This window comes from Sinocyclocheilus anshuiensis, unplaced genomic scaffold (genome assembly GCF_001515605.1).
Source record: "Sinocyclocheilus anshuiensis isolate Anshui unplaced genomic scaffold, SAMN03320099.WGS_v1.1 scaffold117, whole genome shotgun sequence".
Taxonomy (NCBI): Eukaryota; Metazoa; Chordata; class Actinopteri; order Cypriniformes; family Cyprinidae; genus Sinocyclocheilus; species Sinocyclocheilus anshuiensis.
The window spans coordinates 316,265-335,817 of record NW_015536624.1 but is presented as its reverse complement, the minus strand read 5'-3'; the positions used below and the strand labels follow the sequence as shown (position 1 = coordinate 335,817).

At 34.6% G+C, this 19,553-nt stretch overlaps 1 protein-coding gene across 1 annotated transcript in view; it reads right to left on the bottom strand.

Moving 5' to 3' along the window:
* LOC107704799 (trichohyalin-like) overlaps nucleotides 1-19,553 on the bottom strand; it is a 30,159-nt gene that overhangs the window by 7,042 nt on the left and 3,564 nt on the right. Inside the window, exons 2-6 of the mRNA XM_016507828.1 lie at nucleotides 17,217-18,199; nucleotides 15,011-15,443; nucleotides 13,460-14,926; nucleotides 1,591-1,700; nucleotides 343-475 (exon numbers count right to left, since the gene is read on the bottom strand). Of these exons, the coding sequence (XP_016363314.1) occupies nucleotides 343-475; nucleotides 1,591-1,700; nucleotides 13,460-14,926; nucleotides 15,011-15,443; nucleotides 17,217-18,184 (3,111 nt within the window). The 5' untranslated portion in view covers nucleotides 18,185-18,199. The remainder of the gene's footprint in view (nucleotides 1-342; nucleotides 476-1,590; nucleotides 1,701-13,459; nucleotides 14,927-15,010; nucleotides 15,444-17,216; nucleotides 18,200-19,553) is intronic.

The following is a 19,553-nucleotide window of genomic DNA, read 5'->3' as shown; positions in this document are numbered from 1 at the left end:
TCTGTGTATATTTATTATGTATATATAAATACACAAACATACAGTATATATTTTGAAAATATTTATGTCTATATTTATATTAATATAATTTAGATTATAAATAAATATATTTAATATATAAACATAACATATTTTTCTGAAATATATACATGCACGTGTGTGTATTTATACACAGAACACACACATATATTATGTAAACAAAAACTTTTATTTTGGATGCGATTAATCGCGATTAATCGTTTGACAGCACTAAAAATAATATAAATATAAACATAATATATATAAATAAAATATACAAAAACATACACACACACAAGCAGGCATGTTGTAATTGAAATGTACCTCAAGAACCGGTAGCGCTTCGGGCTCCTCCTGAACTGGGACGTCTGCTGTGTCTGAATCAGTAGATGTATTTCGTCGTCTGGCCTGAGTCAGTCTCCGCAAGGCTTGATTGATTCTGATCTGTGTAGCGGGACTGAACAGATAAAAACATGAAATCAACCCACACGTAACTCTACCGAGAGAAAACTGATGTTTGATGCTTTTCATGACCACTAGGAGACAGTCTAAGCAAAACTGATGTCTGATGACTGTTAGTGTAAAGGTAAATACATATAATGCAGTGTTGGGAAGGATAGTTTAAACCAGGGTTATAGTTAATCATAGTTAACTAAACCCATAAAAATCATTTTCTTAATCAAAATAAAATAAATGCTAACTGATCAAAAATATTAAAAAGTATTTTATTTTAGGTAGTCGCCAAATCAACATTTAAAATTTTAATTTAGTTTAAATTGATGTAGTAAAATTAATAAAAAACTACATAGACATAAAAAAAAACAATAACTACAAAAAAAAAACAAAAAAAAAAACATTTAACTAAAATGTAGTTAACCCTAATTTTGAAAAAACGAACCAAAAAAATTATAATAGTATATCAATAATAACAAAACTAACACTGTCAAACTACAAGCTACTGGATCTGTTAGTGTAACACTGCAAGTTATGTAATTCCTTTGATTAATAAAAACACAATTTATCCAAAATATAACAAGTGTGGATCTCATGTAGGATGACATCAAACTTGAACACACAAATTTACAGTAATAAAACTATAAAATGCTAATTAGATATAAGCATGTAGATAAAAAGCAGCATTTAACAAAATAATGTAATAATAAGATTAAATATTGAGTGATTAATCACTGAATCGCTTTTTTGAAGCAGTTAATATAATGAAACAGTTCAATATAACGAATCATCTAAACACAATTTGCTGAAGTTAGTTGAGGGCTTTTTAAGAGACTTGAGAGTTTTATTATTCCCTCATAAACACATTTGGCTGCAAGACTGTATACACAGAACATAAAAATACAGCATTATCGTAATTTTGTCACCTGACACCGAGGGAGATGAAAATAACTTGTTACTGGAAAAGCGACAGACACTGAAAAAGTCAGTAGCATTGCTAGTTTTAGTTAGTAGCTCCACAACGCTGCTCTAAATGAGATACTCAGATGTTCAAAAGACAACTGAAGGTTGATTGTGGCAATGAAAGTGATGAGGAATCATGTTGCAGATATTTCTTACTCATCAACAGTGTCGTTGTTTTCAGTTTGTTCGTCGGTTTCCCCGATGAGATTCTCTGTGTCCTGCTCTGCAACTCCATGCTCCTCGGGTTCACCGTCCTTCAACTGACCCTGAAGGGTTTAATAAGAGCAAACAAACACAGACGTACTTCAAAACTCAGATTACAGTGAAGTCCTGCTGAAAAGACCAGCTTTATATGTTGGGTTGTGGATGCTGGTGTAGCCACCAGGCTCTTTAACTAGCTAAACCAGCTCCACTAGGAAGACCATGCTGGTTGATCAAGTTACTTTTATAAACAGCTTGCCACCAAACCACCAAAACAATATTACTATCGAGGTTTAATTTATTTGTATTTCAGTTGGAGGGTTATTATAGTTAACCAGAACTAAAGCCTAAACTAAAAAAAAAAAAAAAAACTTTTGTTACTTAAAATAAACTTTAACTAAAATTAAGCAAAATATATAAATAAACAAAATGATTTTATTTTAGATATTTGCCAAGGCAACATTTCAAATTTTGATTTAGTATAATGATGTATAAAAATAACTAAAATATAATATAATATAATATATATTAAATATATAAATATATTACTAAATATTAATATAATCTATAATAGTATCTCAATTATACTAAAATAGCATTGTTCAGCTTTAATGATTTATTTTCAGTTAGAAAATGTAGTGCTTATACTTGCAACTTAAACATGCACATTTCACTTTATAATTTTCGTTTCGTTTGTTTTCATCTAATATTTACATTCCAGTGTTATTGCAATTAACCAAAATGTTTTGTTTGTTTGTTTGTTTGTTTGTTGTAGTCTTAGTTTTTAGTTAATGATAATAACTTTATCTTTAAAAAGTAGTCATTTACATGAAGGAGTACAGTATATAAAGATTTTGGACTATGAGGACAGACTTCTTAAAGTAGAATAATAATAGAATAATAAACGCCCTATTGAAGAAGAATATCAATGACCAAAATAAAAGATTAAAATATACCACTTACTAAAATGAAATAAAATATTTGTTCACTTGCATGTCATGTGACAGTTAACTGACATCAGAGACCATGCAAATGTGCTGTTAAATTCTTGAAATATTAATTTAAATATCCTCAAGTATATACTTTAGATCAAAGGGATTCAGCTGATTTAAAAAAAAAAAGTTTTCTTTTGCTGTCATTTCTTAATGAACCTCATGGCATGACACATTCCTGAAGTCAAGCTATTAAAACGAAACTCCGAAGACCAAAATATTTGTAGGTCTCAGTGTTTTTATGATAGATGAAATTTCACCAAATGGCTAGAATATATACGTATTTTGAAAATGTACTGTAGTGTAACTGCATGTAACAGAATTGCGGTCACACTTCAGTTTGTGGACCAATTCTCACTATTTACTAACTATTAACAATGACTTTTGCTTCAGTAAACTCCCAATTTGCTGCTTATTAATAGTTAGTAAGGTAGTTGTTAAGGTTAGGATTAAAGGATCTAAAATATTGTCATACAGAATAAGGCATTATAATACTTTATCAGTACTAATAAATATAGTGATATGCATAAGCAACTAGTTAATAGTGAGAACTGGTCCCTAAACTAAAGTGTTACTAGAATTGCATAATGCATAAAGCAAAATACAACTTCAAAGCAGGCAAAATAAATAAATGAATAATAATTTATGATCAGTAAATTCTCAATTCACATTCTGTTGGCAGGTATGACAAAAAGTTAGCCTATCATTTTGGTGCTAAGTGATAAGTTAAAACTCACACTCAGCTACAAACACACACACACACACACACACACACACACATCATTACTAGGAAACAAAACACTTCCTCGTAAACAAGCTCTCTGTGAACAGGACATTGAGTAATGTTCATTCTACAGAGACAATTCCATAAATATACAGCAATGACTGCTGGACTATATCCTGATTTACTCAGAATAAACAGACCCTCTTCTGATTCACTTCTCTTCTATACTGACACACAGTTGGAGGCTCTTAAAGATGCTGCTTGTAATGTTTTCAGTGTTGAAGTAATGGAAACTGGGGGAAATTGCAAGATGCTTTTGGTATAAGAAACGTGTGTGGCAAAAATGTCAAAATATAATGACAAAGATCAAAATAAATAACAGAGGTTGGGGGCAATCACCTAAAAAATGAATTATATTAACCCACTTTTTTTTCAAATCAGAGGCAATAACAGCAATAAAAATCACAATTTGAATATATATTAATATTACCAGACAAAGCTTCATATTGTAGCATTTATTGTAGCTGTCAGAAATAATACAGATAAAGTAAATTAAATAAGTTCTAAATTATTTATATATATATTACTAAAATATATATCAACTGATAAGCCAAGAATGGTTTTTAAAAAGATACTCTTTTGAAATAATGTTAGTGGTAAACTGATACATCGGCTGATATTTGGCATTTCTTAATTATCGGCATTGGCCGGTTGCAAAGGGGCGGAATATTACTTAGACTTTCCAAAAATTTTTCCAAAAAGTACCTGAAAGTGTCCAAAATTTCTGGAAAGTTTGGGAAATTATCTGGAAATTTTCCTACCCTAATCGGCCAACACGTTTTTCTGTTTGGTCGATGTGTCAGATGTGTGAATTTTGTTTTTCATAACAACTGTTACAATTTAATCTTGCATCACAGCTAAGATGCAACTTTGTATACTAGTGCCTACCTTTTTAAAGGAACACTCCACTATTTTTGAAAATAGGCTCATTTTCCAACTCCCCTAGAGTTAAACAGTTGAGTTTATGGGTGCAGCAGGCGCAATGATATTATGCAGCGCCTGAAAATAGGCTTATTGGAAGTTACCTAGCTGGGGACTATTTTCAGGCACTGCGTAATATAATTTCGCCTGCTGCACCCATGGTGCGGCAGCAAAGTTCCTTGATTATTACGCCGGAATGAGAGTATATTTACTAGCCATATTGGCCTAGAAATTTTTCAATTTTTAATTTTCCGTCGGTCTTAGTACACGATGTAACTACAGAAGAGTCAAGTTTTAAATAGGAAAAATATAGAAACACTTTGGTCATTTTTGAGCCAGATGCTAACAGTCTAATCAGATTCAATGATCTATGCTAAGCTACAGCTAAAAGTGCTACCGCCAGACCCGGAGATCGGCTGAATGGATTCGAAAACGGTAAAACTCACAATAAGTTTTCAACGACTTGTTGAAACAATGGTGGAACTAGATTTAAAGGAGTAAAGAAATAGTAGAGGAAACAGCCCTGTTGCAATGACTACATGTATATGATCATGAAAATCGGATTATTATTGGAATTTGGTCATATTCCAATTATGCACCTGTTATTTAACACAGCTATCCAAGTGGAATTCACTGGAATTCTTGGTCATGTAAACAACACCTTATTTGTAATGTTCTATAGTATTGAAATATTAATTGACATCTATTCATTTCCAAACATAAATGATCTATGTGAAAAAGGAAACTGTAAAAAAGCCTAGAAATAGACTACATGCAGAATTGCTAAAAATGCAGCATAATGCTTAACCAGAATTTGCATGTATATCGGAAAACGATGATGCGCGGCTTTAATTTTAAATTAATTTTAATTTTAAATTGCAGTTAATCACTAGGGAAATTTAGGAGAGGACTAAATGACTGCTCTGCTGTTCTATGAGCACTATTAGAGTCGTCCCGTGATATTTTAGTAACAAGCCATGAGTCATGCAGCAACTACTGAACTAAAACACACCGTCAAACTTTATGCAGACTAATTTCACCATTCAAAAGTTTGCAGTCAGGAAGATTTTTTTTTGTTAAAAAAATTACAGTAAAGACATTTCAAATAAATGCTGTGCTTTTGAACTTTTCTATTCATAAAAAAATCCTGATGAAAAATGCCTCACAGTTTAGACAAAAAAAATAATTAAAAAAATGAAGCAGTTAAATAGTTTTGAATGCTGATAATAAGACATTTTTGAGCAGCAAATCAGCATATGAGAATGATTTCTGAAGGATTATGTGACTCTGAAGAGTGAAGACTGGAGTAATGATGCTGAAAATTCAGATTTGCATCACAGGAATAAATTACATTTTAAATATATTAAAATAGAAAACTTATTTTAAATGGTAATAAAGTTTCACAATATTACTGTTTTTACTGTAATTTACTGTAATTAAATAAATGCAGCCTTGGTGAGCATTAGGGACTTGCAAAAACATTTAAAAATCTTACAGACCCCAAATTTTTTAAATGTAGTGAAGTGTATGTCTATCTAAAACTTCTGTATACACACACACGCGCGCATGTCTGTGGGATGGATGCCATATTGACCAAGTTAATCAAATTCTGTGAGTTTTGGGTGGATCAAGACCTGTCATGACCGACAGAGATGCATGTAGGGAAAAGAAGTTCCAAAATGAGAAGATAAGCAAACTTACGAGTGAGTAAAAACAAGCCTAGACAGCTCGAGATTCCGAATGATTTCAGAATGCCTCACATCCTGTTTAACAGTATTTGATGTGAATACACTGACTCGTGTGTGTGCAGTGACAGGAACTGGATTCTATTGAATAATAATAATATCTCCCTGCATCACTGCTGAATGAAATCCAATACTTGTTGTTTCTTACTACTTTTTAGGTGCTGATTCCAAACATAGTTTTACACCTTCTTACGAATACGATGCAGTTTGTAGCATTTTTGCTTTTCGACAAAATGAAGAAGTTTTGTATTATCCCTAAATCAAAAGAAAAACTGCACAAAGACATGATTCATTGTCTTTCTCTGAGACAAATTACAACTGTTTCTTCAATTCTCAGCTCATTCTTTAATGCATGAATTATTCTAAAGACATTATGTCATGCCTAATCCTGATTTCAAGGTGAGAACTGAGGCCAGTGACAGAAAAAAAAATGCAAACATGACCAGTTTTACTACATCCAAAGTGCTTATTTCTTTGATATTATACAGAGTATTTGAACTTATTTTTCCACACCTTTGCAGGTTGTAAGTTAAATTATATTTTGAATACTTCTTTTTGTCATTAAAGCTGAACCTTTTGACATTTGACTGCTTTTGTTATTTTAGTGCATTAAGGCAGATATAAATAATTTGAAAAATCGTATTTTGAAAAAAAAAAAAAAAACCTGTACAGAATGGAAAGTTTTTATTGATATTTTTGCATCATCAAATTAGGCAATGTTAGGCCTTTTTAACCATTCAGTTAAAATTATTTTTTCGGAAAATAATAATTTTAGTCTCAACACCAAATCTTTCACAAATCGTAACTTTCCAAATAACATTTGTGCTTTATGCATATTTTGAGAGCATGCAGTAAAAACAGTCATGGATGTTTTGTAACGCACTGTTGAAGACCTGTCAAAGAAAGTACAATGCCTTAAAGATCGGCTGATAGAGCAAGAAGCAACAGAAGAAAGCAAGCAGAAAACATTCAGCATAGTCTTACATTATTTGAGTTTGCCGCAGTCATGCGTTTGCGCTGGGAAAAACGCTGCCGGCTTTGCTGAGAGAGATTTCGAAGGGACTGTCGACCACGAGCCGCAAAACTTCTCAGCGGTGAGATGGCCCTCTCAAACCTTCCCACTTGTTCTTCTTCCTCCTCTTCCTCATGCTCCAGAGTGCCCGACATCAGCTCCACTGCCTCCTGTAAGGAGCGACGCATGTTGCCCACCCATCCCGACACCTGCGTCTGCGCCTCGGACAGTTTGTTACCCAAGAACTGCATCTTCTTTCACCCAATTGACAAAATATGGTATCTGGTGGAAATCGATTATTTTTTTGGGAAATAAATCCCAGATATGAGGTCTAGAGGGCGTTATAGCCGACATGCATTGGCATCTCTATAGGCATCTTGATTTGTGATCCAAACTGGACCAGACTTTACGCCAATGTCCATCACAGAAAACACTTCAGGTTGTCGATCAATCCTTGATGCTCTTCCAGCACGTTCTTCCGCAACACACACATTTAAAGTCAATCCATTCTCCAGTTGATCTCCTCCGGTGAAATCTTCTTGTTTAGATGAGGTAGAAACACAAATCTGGGAATACAATCTTCTGACATCCAGATATTAAAGTCTCGTAAGCTTCCTCTTGTGCAATTCTCACAGACCCCAATGGAAAAAAAACATAGCAGCACTCTGGCAAGCCCACCGCTTACGCTTGACACGCTGCAGGTACGAACAGGTACCGGAAACAGACACAGCCCTCAAATGAGTGACAACATCCCGGCTCAGAGAAACAGAGAGAGAGAGAGAAAGGGGGAAGGGATGAAAGAAGATCAAGGACATTTATGTGTCACTGCATTTGAAATAGAAAAATACAGATGGACCGAGAGAGAAAACAGGAAAAGGTTTTATGTGGGAACATTTCTGTATCTGTGAACTTTGGAAGAGAAATGCTAAACCACAAAACCCTTATGCAAACCACTGCTGAATCAGGTGCTTTATACTTGACTCTGCATTAGTTTGACTAACAGACAGACAGACAGACAGACAGACAGACAGACAGATATAGGTATCCTTGACACCAGCTGTTACACTTAGAGTAAGTATAAGTTTAACTGGAGGACATTTATTCCACACTAAATAATCATACAGGATAAGAAACTATGTAGTAGCCATTGTAAGCATGAAATAAAGATGGGAAGGATATTGCACGAATTGGCTTTCACAATGCATTTTGCGATAGATAGATAGATAGATAGATAGATAGATAGATAGATAGACAGACAGACAGACAGACAGACAGACAGACAGACAGACAGATATAGGTATCCTTGACACCAGCTGTTACACTTAGAGTAAGTATAAGTTTAACTGGAGGACATTTATTCCACACTAAATAATCATACAGGATAAGAAACTATGTAGTAGCCATTGTAAGCATGAAATAAAGATGGGAAGGATATTGCATGAATTGGCTTTCACAATGCATTTTGCGATAGATAGACAGACATACAGACAGACAGATAGATAGATAGATATAGATAGATAGATAGACAGAGACATATATAGATAGATAGACAGACAGATATAGATAGATAGATAGATAGATAGACAGACAGAGACAGATATAGATAGATAAAAACTATTTGAGAAACAGATCCACTTGACATTACTGAGAATCATATTTCATAACCCTTTCTGAACAGCTCAAATGGCTTCTTTGGAACTACATTAAATTAAATCCTATCACAAGAGCTTAAGAGGTAGAAATACTGTACCATACTGTAATCATAATGAATTTCATAGCAACTAGGAAAACATTCTCTTATGTTATGATATTACTTTACTAAGCATATGAAAGAACAATTTTCACCTGGCAGACAATAAAACAGGCAAATCCTATCAACCTTTGTAGAACTAAATGATATCTAGAGTATGTCGACACCATAGCAACCACCAAGCAACCGTATACTTCTCCGTACATAAAAAAGACAAAACATTTCTAATGTTACAAAAGATTTGTATTTCATATAAATAATGATTTCTGAAGGATCATATGACACTGAAAACTGGAGTAATGGCTGCTGAAAATTCCAATTTTTTCATCACATTTACATCACAATTACATTTTATTATATTTTATGTTTAATTTTATTTAATTCTATTTAAATTTTTTAAATATTAAAAAAGAAAACAGGTTTATAATAAATTTTATTTTTTTATATTATTTCAAAATATTACAAATTTTACCATATTTCAGCCTTTTTCAGAAACTTTTTATTTTTATTGAATCTTTTGTGTTGCTGGGTACAACAAAATAGCAACAAAATGGCAGTTAAACAATCATATTTCTTAATGAATAATCAAAATAATGGCAATTTGCATGTAAACAACTGAAGAGGTTGTGTTTAATAATAATAATAATAATAATAATAATGGACTAATAGACAAAAATACTCAAATTATTATTAATAAATTGAATATATTTGGAAAGGTTTTTAACTTTTACATTTATTTATTTTATATTATAATTGTTAATAGGCCTATATATAAAAAAAAATAATGATGCTGACCTTTGTACCCCTCTCTTAAAAAATGTAAACACATGAACTTAATATATTTATATATTAAATTTATATATTTCATTAAATACCCTCCAAGCCCACATTCACATGGATGCTGAACATTTTAATAAACTGTTCTGTGAACAAAAGTATACATAAACCAGAGAAATCCCACACATGCACAGATATTTTCTCTATTTTCCCGATGTAAACACACAGTAAGACCCAATAAAGTTTTAATCTGTAGACCTACACATTCAACCAGTAGTTCACATGAAAATACAGAAGACAAATATTATTATTATTATTATATTATAATATATTCAAATAATTCTACGTCATTGCAAATTTGCTATTTCTGTTTCAAACATGCTGGAGTTTAAACTGTAGGATAATTTGAAGCGTGAACCACCCTTTTCTTCTCTGCTTTGCATATGAAAGTAAACATCCAAACCTACAGGCCTTTGCAAATCATTTACATGAAGATCGGAGCAGAGAACCTTCCCCGTCTGGCCCCAAAACTTTTCACAGGAACCAAGTTCAGCTCTGTAAACCATAATTAGTGGTGCTCACTAAACTAAACCATATAGCATACTTAGAGTTTGATCAAATCCAGCGTGTCCTCAGCTGAAAGCACTGTTATGTTATGGCAGTGATTACACTGGTTCTCATGTCATCAGAATATTGTAAATGATGCAATTCTGATCATAATTACAGTAAAATACATGGAGCACTGTGGTTTTAATTGCACTATACAGGTAAGTATCCTGTACAATTTAATTGCATTTCTGCCACTCGGATAAACAAGAACCAAGGACTATTTTGCATTTGAAGCAGCAAATAAAAACAGCAGCAACAAACAAGCCTACTGTATTTGTGTTGTATTCTGTTGCTAAGAAAATAGAGACGAAATGGCTGTAAAACAATATATTATATTACTATATTTTTAATCAAAATAATGGCAAGGAGCACATAAACACAACTGAAGAGGTTTGCCCATGTCATGTAGACATCCTAATAATAATTGAATAATTTGAAACTCCTCACTGATGTAATTTTTAATTGAAATTAATTTTATAAAAGTACTACAATCAAATGTTTTTATTGTAAAAAATTTTTTTTTGTATTCCTGTATACAAGAGAATAGTGATAAAACGGCTGTAAAACAACTATATTTCATTAGGGAGTAATGAAAACAAGGTCAAGGAGCATGCAAACACAACTGAAGAGGTTCCCCGTCTCATGTAGACATCCTAAAAACAATGTAATATTAATTTAATCTGGATTAAATGCACAGTAATCAGACTGGTGTACATGTAATCAATGCCAATGTTTGTATAATCTGTTGCTCAAATGCGGTCGATAGGTGTTGTTTGAAAATGCCACAGGCCTGACTCAAGGACAAGTGTCATGTAAGAATAAACACATCTATATACACACACACACCCAACACAAAGCAGCGTTGACTGCGGTGACATCACTCTATGCCGTCATAAGACACCAATGGGAAATTCCAACATGACACAATCAATGGAAACAAAGGGCCCTGCCCTGAAGACGCGGATCAACCCTACAAGAGCAACCCTATCAGCTGAACAGAGTTTCTCGTACCCTGACTGTGAGCTCAGAAGAGATTATGTTTGCTGTCACTAAAAAAATCATGCAATTCTCTATAGGTGATATTGCAAGCTAGATTTTTGACTTTTAGCAAGTTTGGGGCGTGCAAGTTGTGCTTATACAAGTCTGGACATTTACAATTCTTGCCGGTTTCTTATTAAGACACAATGCTTGTGAAGTTTGGTGAATCCAGATACTATTTTTCTCCAACAAACATAAAAACATCCACTGAGCAAATTACATACATTTGTCTTTAGATTAGGTTAGAATGACAGTATGTAGGTTGTATATTATAAAGATACATGCATCTGTAAATGTGACTGAGATGAAAACTAACGCTAACAGATGAGATCTGCTTTCAACAAACGGTGTTGAACAGTGTATTTCACACTGTTAAGAGCCCTTAAAAACAAAATGTGGGACTGGTAAAATGTTTACAATAACATAATATTTTAGTGATTAATACTTTGATTGCAAAGACTTTCATGACATCTGGTTACCTTTGAATGACTGGTTATAAAGGCAGGTGTTGTTTGCCCCCATAATGTATTGACTAGCAGGGGTTCATTGCTAAAGCTAACCAGCTAGTAACCCCCTATTGGCTGCTATGTGCATTAAAGGGATAGTTCACCCAAAAATGAAAATTTGATGTTTATCTGCTTGTCAAACTCTATCTACAATCTCGTTTAGGAGTGTCAAATAGTACGGGAAGTCATGGCCAAATGGTTAGAGAGTCGGACTTATATCCCAAAGGTTGTGGGTTCGAGTCTCGTACCGGCAGGGATTGTAGGTGGGGGGAGTGAATGTACAGTGCTCTCTCCCACCTTCAATACCACGACTGAGGTGCCCTTGAGCAACGTCACTTTCACTTTTTTTTTCACTTTCACTTTTTTTCAATGGTCCATTTGAGAGATAGGTGGCGGTAATGCACTTATAAGTCTGCGATCCGCTGTAAAGCAAGAAGAAGAAGAAGACGCGTCACGCGCCGGCTGCTGAGAACGCGCTCAGGACAATTTGGACATTGCGGTGAAACAGAGGTAAAAAACGATATAAATACTGTTCAGTTTCTTGCACAGATCGATCGTTTCGTGTCTTTACACATCAATGTATCGTCACGAGCCGCAGGGTTTAATTTGGTTTTGTTTGTGTATGTTTTTTTGACTCTCAAAGCCGTGATTCCCATTTACTTCCATTATATGACTGACAGACTGCAACGGTTTGAGTTAAAAATCTTCGTTTGTGTTCTACTGAAGAAACAAAGTCACCTACATCTTGGATGCCCTGGGGGTAAGCAGATAAACATCAAATTTTCATTTTTGGGTGAACTATCCCTTTAAACTACTGAAAGCCAAAAAGGCCAAAATTGTTGAGTGTGTTCCACTAGTGTTTACAACCAGCTGAGGTTAGAAGGGCCTATTTTCATTAAAATTTAAATATACTTTATAACTGATTCTGATTGCATGAGCCGTGTTTGAAATACAGATAATTGCACACCTATGATTGCACATTATATATAAAGGTGCCAAGTTGCTACATTGCATTTCAGATTTCAGTCAGGCTAATAGACAAAATTATTCAGATTTTTAAAATGAATTAATGAATGTAAATATTTCCAAAAGTTTTTTTTTTACATTATAATTATATACATTATTTTATATAAATATTTTATATATTATTATAATTAGTTGTATATATTTTATATTATTATTTTATTAAATATATTATTTTATTTTATTATTTCTTATATTATAAAATATTTAGTGCTGTCAACCGATTAATCGCGATTAATCGCTAAGTGTATATTTTATTTAAAATATTTCATTTTTATATTTGTATATACATTTTATATTAAGATGTGCCATACTATAATTGTTCTGATTATTATTATTCATAAATGTAAATATTTTGACAAGTTTTCAAGTTTTATATTTTTATATTACATCATTTTTAAATATTACTTTTAATATATTTTATATTGTAATATTATTTTATATTGTTTTTATATATTTTATAGAATATTAAGATTGGATTGGACACTGATTATTATTACTAAATGTAGATACTTCCAACATTATTTTTCACTTTTATATTTTTACATTAAGATGTGCCTGTAATGTAAAGTCTCTTGTTGCTTTTTGTTTTATTAAAGTCAAATATATATCACAGTGAAAATCTATAACTATATTGCAATATTTAATTAACCACTATTGGTCTTACCTCATCTGTTTCTGGCTCCAGCAGATCCCCTGGTTTGGACTCAGTTTCCGCCTCAAATAAACATGTGTGCGTTCTGCTTTCTGTAGAGTTGTGTGGGCTGGAAACTTCAGGTTCAAATTCGATCAGATCATGCACAGACACCTGATCTCCGCTTGGTTCTTGGGGTCCAGGATGACTGGACTTTGATTCTGGCTGTAGAATGTGGTGAGGAGCAGCAGGAGTTTCTCTGGATGGAGACGAGGAACATCTCACCCTAGTTCCCCATCTTCGGGGTTTCACTGAAAAGTCATCGTAAGTCACTTGTGTGAGTCGAGGCGAGACGTCAGCGGGCTGGACGGTGGAGACCAGAGTCTGTGACGCATCAGTTGATATTAAATCATAACTCGTAGGAACTTCCTCTCGTACTCTCTCTGCTGCTTCACACGTTTCCATCTCCATCTCATGTTCTCGTTCCTGTCTTCTTTTTTCTTCTTCTTTCAGTCTTTCAATCTCTTGAGTTCTTCTTCTCTCTTCTTCCATCTCTTTTTCTTTCTTTAGTCTCTCCAATTCTCGTTCTTTTCTCAGTCTTTCCTCCTTTTTCAGTCTTTCAATCTCTTGAGTTCTTCTTCTCTCTTCTTCCATCTCTTTTTCTTTCTCTAGTCTCTCTAATTCTCGTTCTTTTCTCAATCTTTCCTCCTCTTTCTGTCTTTCAATCTCTTGAGTTCTTCTCTCTTCTTCCATCTCTTTTTCTTTCCTCATTCTCTCTAATTTTCGTTCTTTTCTCAGTCTTTCCTCCTCTTTCTGTCTTTCAATCTCTTGAGTTCTTCTTCTGTCTTCTTCCATCTCTTTTTCTTTCTTTAGTCTCTCTAATTCTCGTTCATTTCTCAATCTTTCCTCCTCTTTTTGTCTCTCCAATTCCTGAATTCTTCTCCTCTCTTCTTCCATCTCTTTTTCTTTATTTAGTCTCTCTCTTTCTCTTTCCTGTCTCAGTCTTTCTTCTTCTCTCTGTCTCTCCTCTTCCATTCGTTTTCTTTCTTCAATTTCTCTCTCTTTACGCAATCTCTCTATTTCTCGTTCTTTTCTCAGTCTTTCCTCCTCTTTCTGTCTTTGAATTCTTTGTCTCTCTTCTTCCATCTCTTTTTCTTTCTTTAGTCTCTCTAATTCTCGTTCTTTTCTCAATCTTTCCTCCTCTTTCTGTCTTTCAATCTCTTGAATTCTTTGTCTCTCTTCTTCCATTTCTTTTTCTTTCCGTATTCTCTCCATTTCTTGTTCTTGTCTCAATCTTTCCTCTTCTTCCATTCGTTTTCTTTCTTCCATTTCTCGCTGTTTCTTTAACCTCTCTTCTTTTTCTCGTTCTTGTCTCAGTCTTTCCTCGTCTTTCTGTCTCTCCAACTCCTGAATTCTTCTCCTCTCTTCTTCCATTTCTCTCTCTTTCTTTACTCTTTCTTCTTCTCTCAGTCTCTCTTTTTCTTCTTCAATCCTTCTCTTCTCCTCTTCAATCTGTCTCTCCCTCTCTTTTTCTGCCTGCCTCCTCCTCTCCTCCTCTTTTCTTTCTTCTTCAATTCTTCTCTTTCGTTCTTCTTCTTGCTTTCTCTTTTCTTCCATCTGTCTTTGCTTTTCCTCTTCCTGTTTTCTCTCTTCCTCAGCACGTTTGCGTTGCTCCTCTTTCTGTCTCTCTATTTCTCTTGCCTTCCTCTCCTCCTCCAAAAGTCTTTCCCTTTCCCGCTGTTGTCTTTCTTTCTCTAACTGCTCATCTTTTCTCTGTTTTTCTTCTTCTTCCCTTCTCTTTGTCTCCACATCTAGGCTCGTCCCAAGCCTTCGGTAAACAGGAACAAGGACATAGTCCTCCTCTTCATCTTCATGGTCTTCCTCTTCTTCTACATTCTCCACACTAGCAGCAGAGTTCTTGATTTCTGCAATACTTGGTGGTTTGTCAACAGGCACCTTTTCTGTCGCTGCAGGTTTTTCAGATGATCTCTCATTTGGTGTCTTCTCAGATGGTGGACTACAAACATAAGAGTTTTGAAATATGTTATAGCTTTGAAAATAAGGACAACATAAAACTAGAAACATATATAAGTATACATACTTAACATTCCTGCCAACATTTCCATTGGCCCCACCACAAAATAATTTACATTTTTATGTTTGCTAAGAATAATTTTTATATTTGTCATTAAATGTTTTTTTTTGTTACTGCCACAGTAGGCCAATGCAAAAAGAATATTTGCAACAAATTATTCAACTACATTATTCATGAACACACTTTTTTTCTGATAAATGATTGCATAAATCATAATTGATTGGTTTATACTGATGTTTTGAAGACTATAGCAAATCATTTTGCAATTTTTAACAAAATCAGTTAGTCAGCTAGATAACATTATCTTGGTGACAAATCAGCAAAATTGACAAAAATCAAATGTTTAGGTTAATTGTGAAACAGATTCTAAATAAAAATGTTTATGTTAGGCTACTAAATAAATGAAAAGAAAGAACATTTTGTCACATATTTAACTGAAACATTCGTTCCTGAATTATTCAGAGCTTTTTTTAACGAATCTGCTGAATGAATGGCTCATTGACTAATTCACATGTTTCGTTCCTGAATGATTCAACGCTATTTTGAATGAATCTGCTGAATGAATGGCTCATTGACTCATTCACATGTTTCGTTCCTGAATGATTCAATGCTATTTCGAATGAATCTGCTGAATGAATGGCTCATTGTCTCATTCACTTGTTTTGTTCCTGAATGATTCAGCGTTATTTCGAACGAATCCGCTGAATGAGTGGCTCATTGACTCATTCACATGTTTTGTTCCTGAATGATTTAACGCTATTTCGAATGAATCTGCTGAATTAATGGCTCATTGACTCATTCACATGTTTCGTTCCTGAATGATTCAGCACTTTTATGAATGAATCCGCTGAAGGAATGGATAATTGTCTCATTCGCTTGTTTTGTTCCTGAATGATTCAGCGCTATTTCGAACGAATCCGCTGAATGAATGGCTCATTGACTTATTCTCTTGTTTTGTTCCTGAATGATTCAGCGCTATTTCGAACGAATCCGCTGAATGAATGGCTCATTGACTTATTCTCTTGTTTTGTTCCTGAATGATTCAGCGCTATTTCGAACGAATCCGCTGAATGAATGGCTCATTGATTCATTCACATGTTTCGTTCTTGAATGATTCAGCACTTTTATGAATGAATCCGCTGAAGGAATGGCTCATTGTCTCACTCGCTTGTTTCGTTCCTGAATGATTCTGTGCTTATTCGAACGAATCCACTAAATTAATGGCTCATTGACTCGCTCCCTTGTTTCGTTCCTGAATGATTCAGCGCTTTTTCAAATGAATCTGCGGAATGAATGGCTCACTGAGTCGCGCGTTTGTTTCGTTCCTGAATGATTCAAGCTTTTTCGAACAAATCATGAGTCACTAACTCGCTCACTTGTTTTGTTCCTCAATGATTCAGTGCTTTTTCAAACGAATCCGATGAAGGAACGGCTCATTGACTCACTCGCATGTTTCGTTCTTGAATGCATAAGAATGAATAAAAAAAAAACCTGTCATGATGTTTGTGAAGCTGTTTCTTCTGGTGCAACGACAGTGCTTGAACTTGATTTGATTACCGGTGTGATGTGTCAAATCATTAGTCATAACAGACATAGCTGAAGCTGAACAATAGCTGAAACGTTTTCTAATATGATTGAAATACAATTATCGAGAGAGAGATGAAAAGAGATGAAAATGAAACAGGCTTCACTAACCTTTTAGGACCACCAGTGGATGGCAAGCGTGTCCTGGGCACGTCCAAGCTCAGATTCTGGATTCTCTGTTTAATATCAACAGATATTTCAGAAGCTGGATTGTCTCTTTTGTCGAAAGTGTCCTTGTGCTGAGCTGCTGTAGATCGATCGAAGAGAAGGCTGATCCGTCTCTTAATGCTGCCTCCGCTGACGTCCTCGTCTCCCATCTCTCCTGTATCCACCGGAAGCTTCGAAGGCTTGGACTCAGAAGGAGAATGTGGCGGCCACTCTTTCTCCGTCTTGCTGGTTTCAGCATCTCTCCTCACCTCCTTCTCGGGTTGAGACGGTGACTCGAACTTGGAGGTCAGCTCAACGGAGAGACGATTCCGAGGCGGCCAGCATCGTGAAGACACTTTGACGTCTGCTTCAGTCTTGGCTGCTTCTCCTTGGTCCTTCTGGTTGAGAATCTTTTGATCCTGAGAACCCAAAGATTTTGCTCTGCTCCTGGGCTGAACGTCCTTCACATCTTCAGCGGTCACAGCAGGCTTTGAGTTTGGACCAGTTTGGTTATTAGAACCAGGACTCTTAGTGGGTTCTGGTTTAGGTTTAGCCAATAAGTCAGGTTTTGGGCCGAGTGGGACGGGTTTAGGAGCTGCAATTTGATTAGACCCATTTACTCTGCCATTTGAGCCTGATTTTTGGGATTCTGATAGATTTGGACCACCAGCACCAGCTTTTTTGATATCCAAAAGTGCTTCAGAAGAGGCGGCTCGATGGAGCTCTCTGCTAAAGTTGGTTTTTGGGGCCCGGATTGGGCGGACGGTGGAGTTTCTTTGCAGGGCAAATGGTTTAGGCATGAGGTGCGGTTTTGGGCGCAACGCTGGCTTCCCAGTGTCTCCAGGGAGTGCAGAGGCTGAAACTGAAGGTTTGTCTGGGTTGATGAGCGATTGGCCCATTTCCCTTGTTGTCGCCCCCACCCATGCAGCCATGGCTATACACTACACCTGGATGGGAAAACAAAAGAGAAACATACATGGTATTAACATACATCTTTGGGATGTTACCATAAACATGCTTGCAAAAGATTGACATTATATTGTGAAAAAAATCACAATATAAAATAATTACAAAAAAACATATAAATAACATAAAATAAAATACTTTTATGTTATATTCTCTTATCAAATCCCTTTTGATCACTTGTTTTGTTGAGAAACTCTGAAAACGTGTGTCAGTGTTTTATGCATGCAAATGTGTCTGCAAAGGAAAAAAAACACTGTGATTTGATTTTTCAAATAAAACAACTGGAGTAAGTTTAACAAGAAAATACTATTTTAGTCTTCAAAGCTTCATGTGTAATTCAGTGTGTTACTTGATGTTTCTTTGTAATTATTTGTAAAATTTACTAGCAATTTCTGATTGAAAATAGTTCCATCACCAATTATTTTTCAATGTCAATCCAAGTAATCATTATCATTTAGCTAAACGCATTACTAACTTTAACACATTTAAAACTTGAGGACTTTTTTGAAAGTTTTGAGGAATTTTCAAGCAGATCTTTATCTTATAAAGCTAAAATATATATATTTTTGGATGAAAAATTAACATCTATGAAAATTTTAGGCAAGTGTGTATAGCAGTCATGAAAACCTGAGGTTAAATGTCAGTCGTATCAGATACAAGAACAGTTTGTTATTAATTAGATTGTTAGGTTTTTGTTTGGCACTTTTCAAATGAAGTGCCATTGCATTTAATTTCTTTTTTTATGATGATATATTCTTTCCTCTTAAAGCAACCTAAAAACGCCCACACATTGTGCTGATCACTTCAGTGGCTCGCAAGTAGTGCTGTCAAACGATTAGTCGTGATTAATCGCATCTAAAATAAAAGATAAAACATTTATTATGCATATATACAGTTGCATCTCAATAAATTAGAATGTCGTGGAAAAGTTCATTTATTTAAGTAATTCAACTCAAATTGTGAAACTCGTGTATTAAATAAATTCAATGCACACAGACTGAAGTAGTTTAAGTCTTTGGTTCTTTTAATTGTGATGATTTTGGCTCACATTTAATAAAAACCCACCAATTCACTATCTCAACAAATTAGAATATGGTGACATGCCAATCAGCTAATCAACTCAAAACACCTGCAAAGGTTTCCTGAGCCTTCAAAATGGTCTCTTAGTTTGGTTCACTAGGCTACACAATCATGGGGAAGACTGCTGATCTGACAGTTGTCCAGAAGACAATCATTGACACCCTTCACTAGGAGGGTAAGCCACAAACATTAATTGCCAAAGAAGCTGAGTGCTGTATCCAAGCATGTTAACAGAAAGTTGAGTGGAAGGAAAAA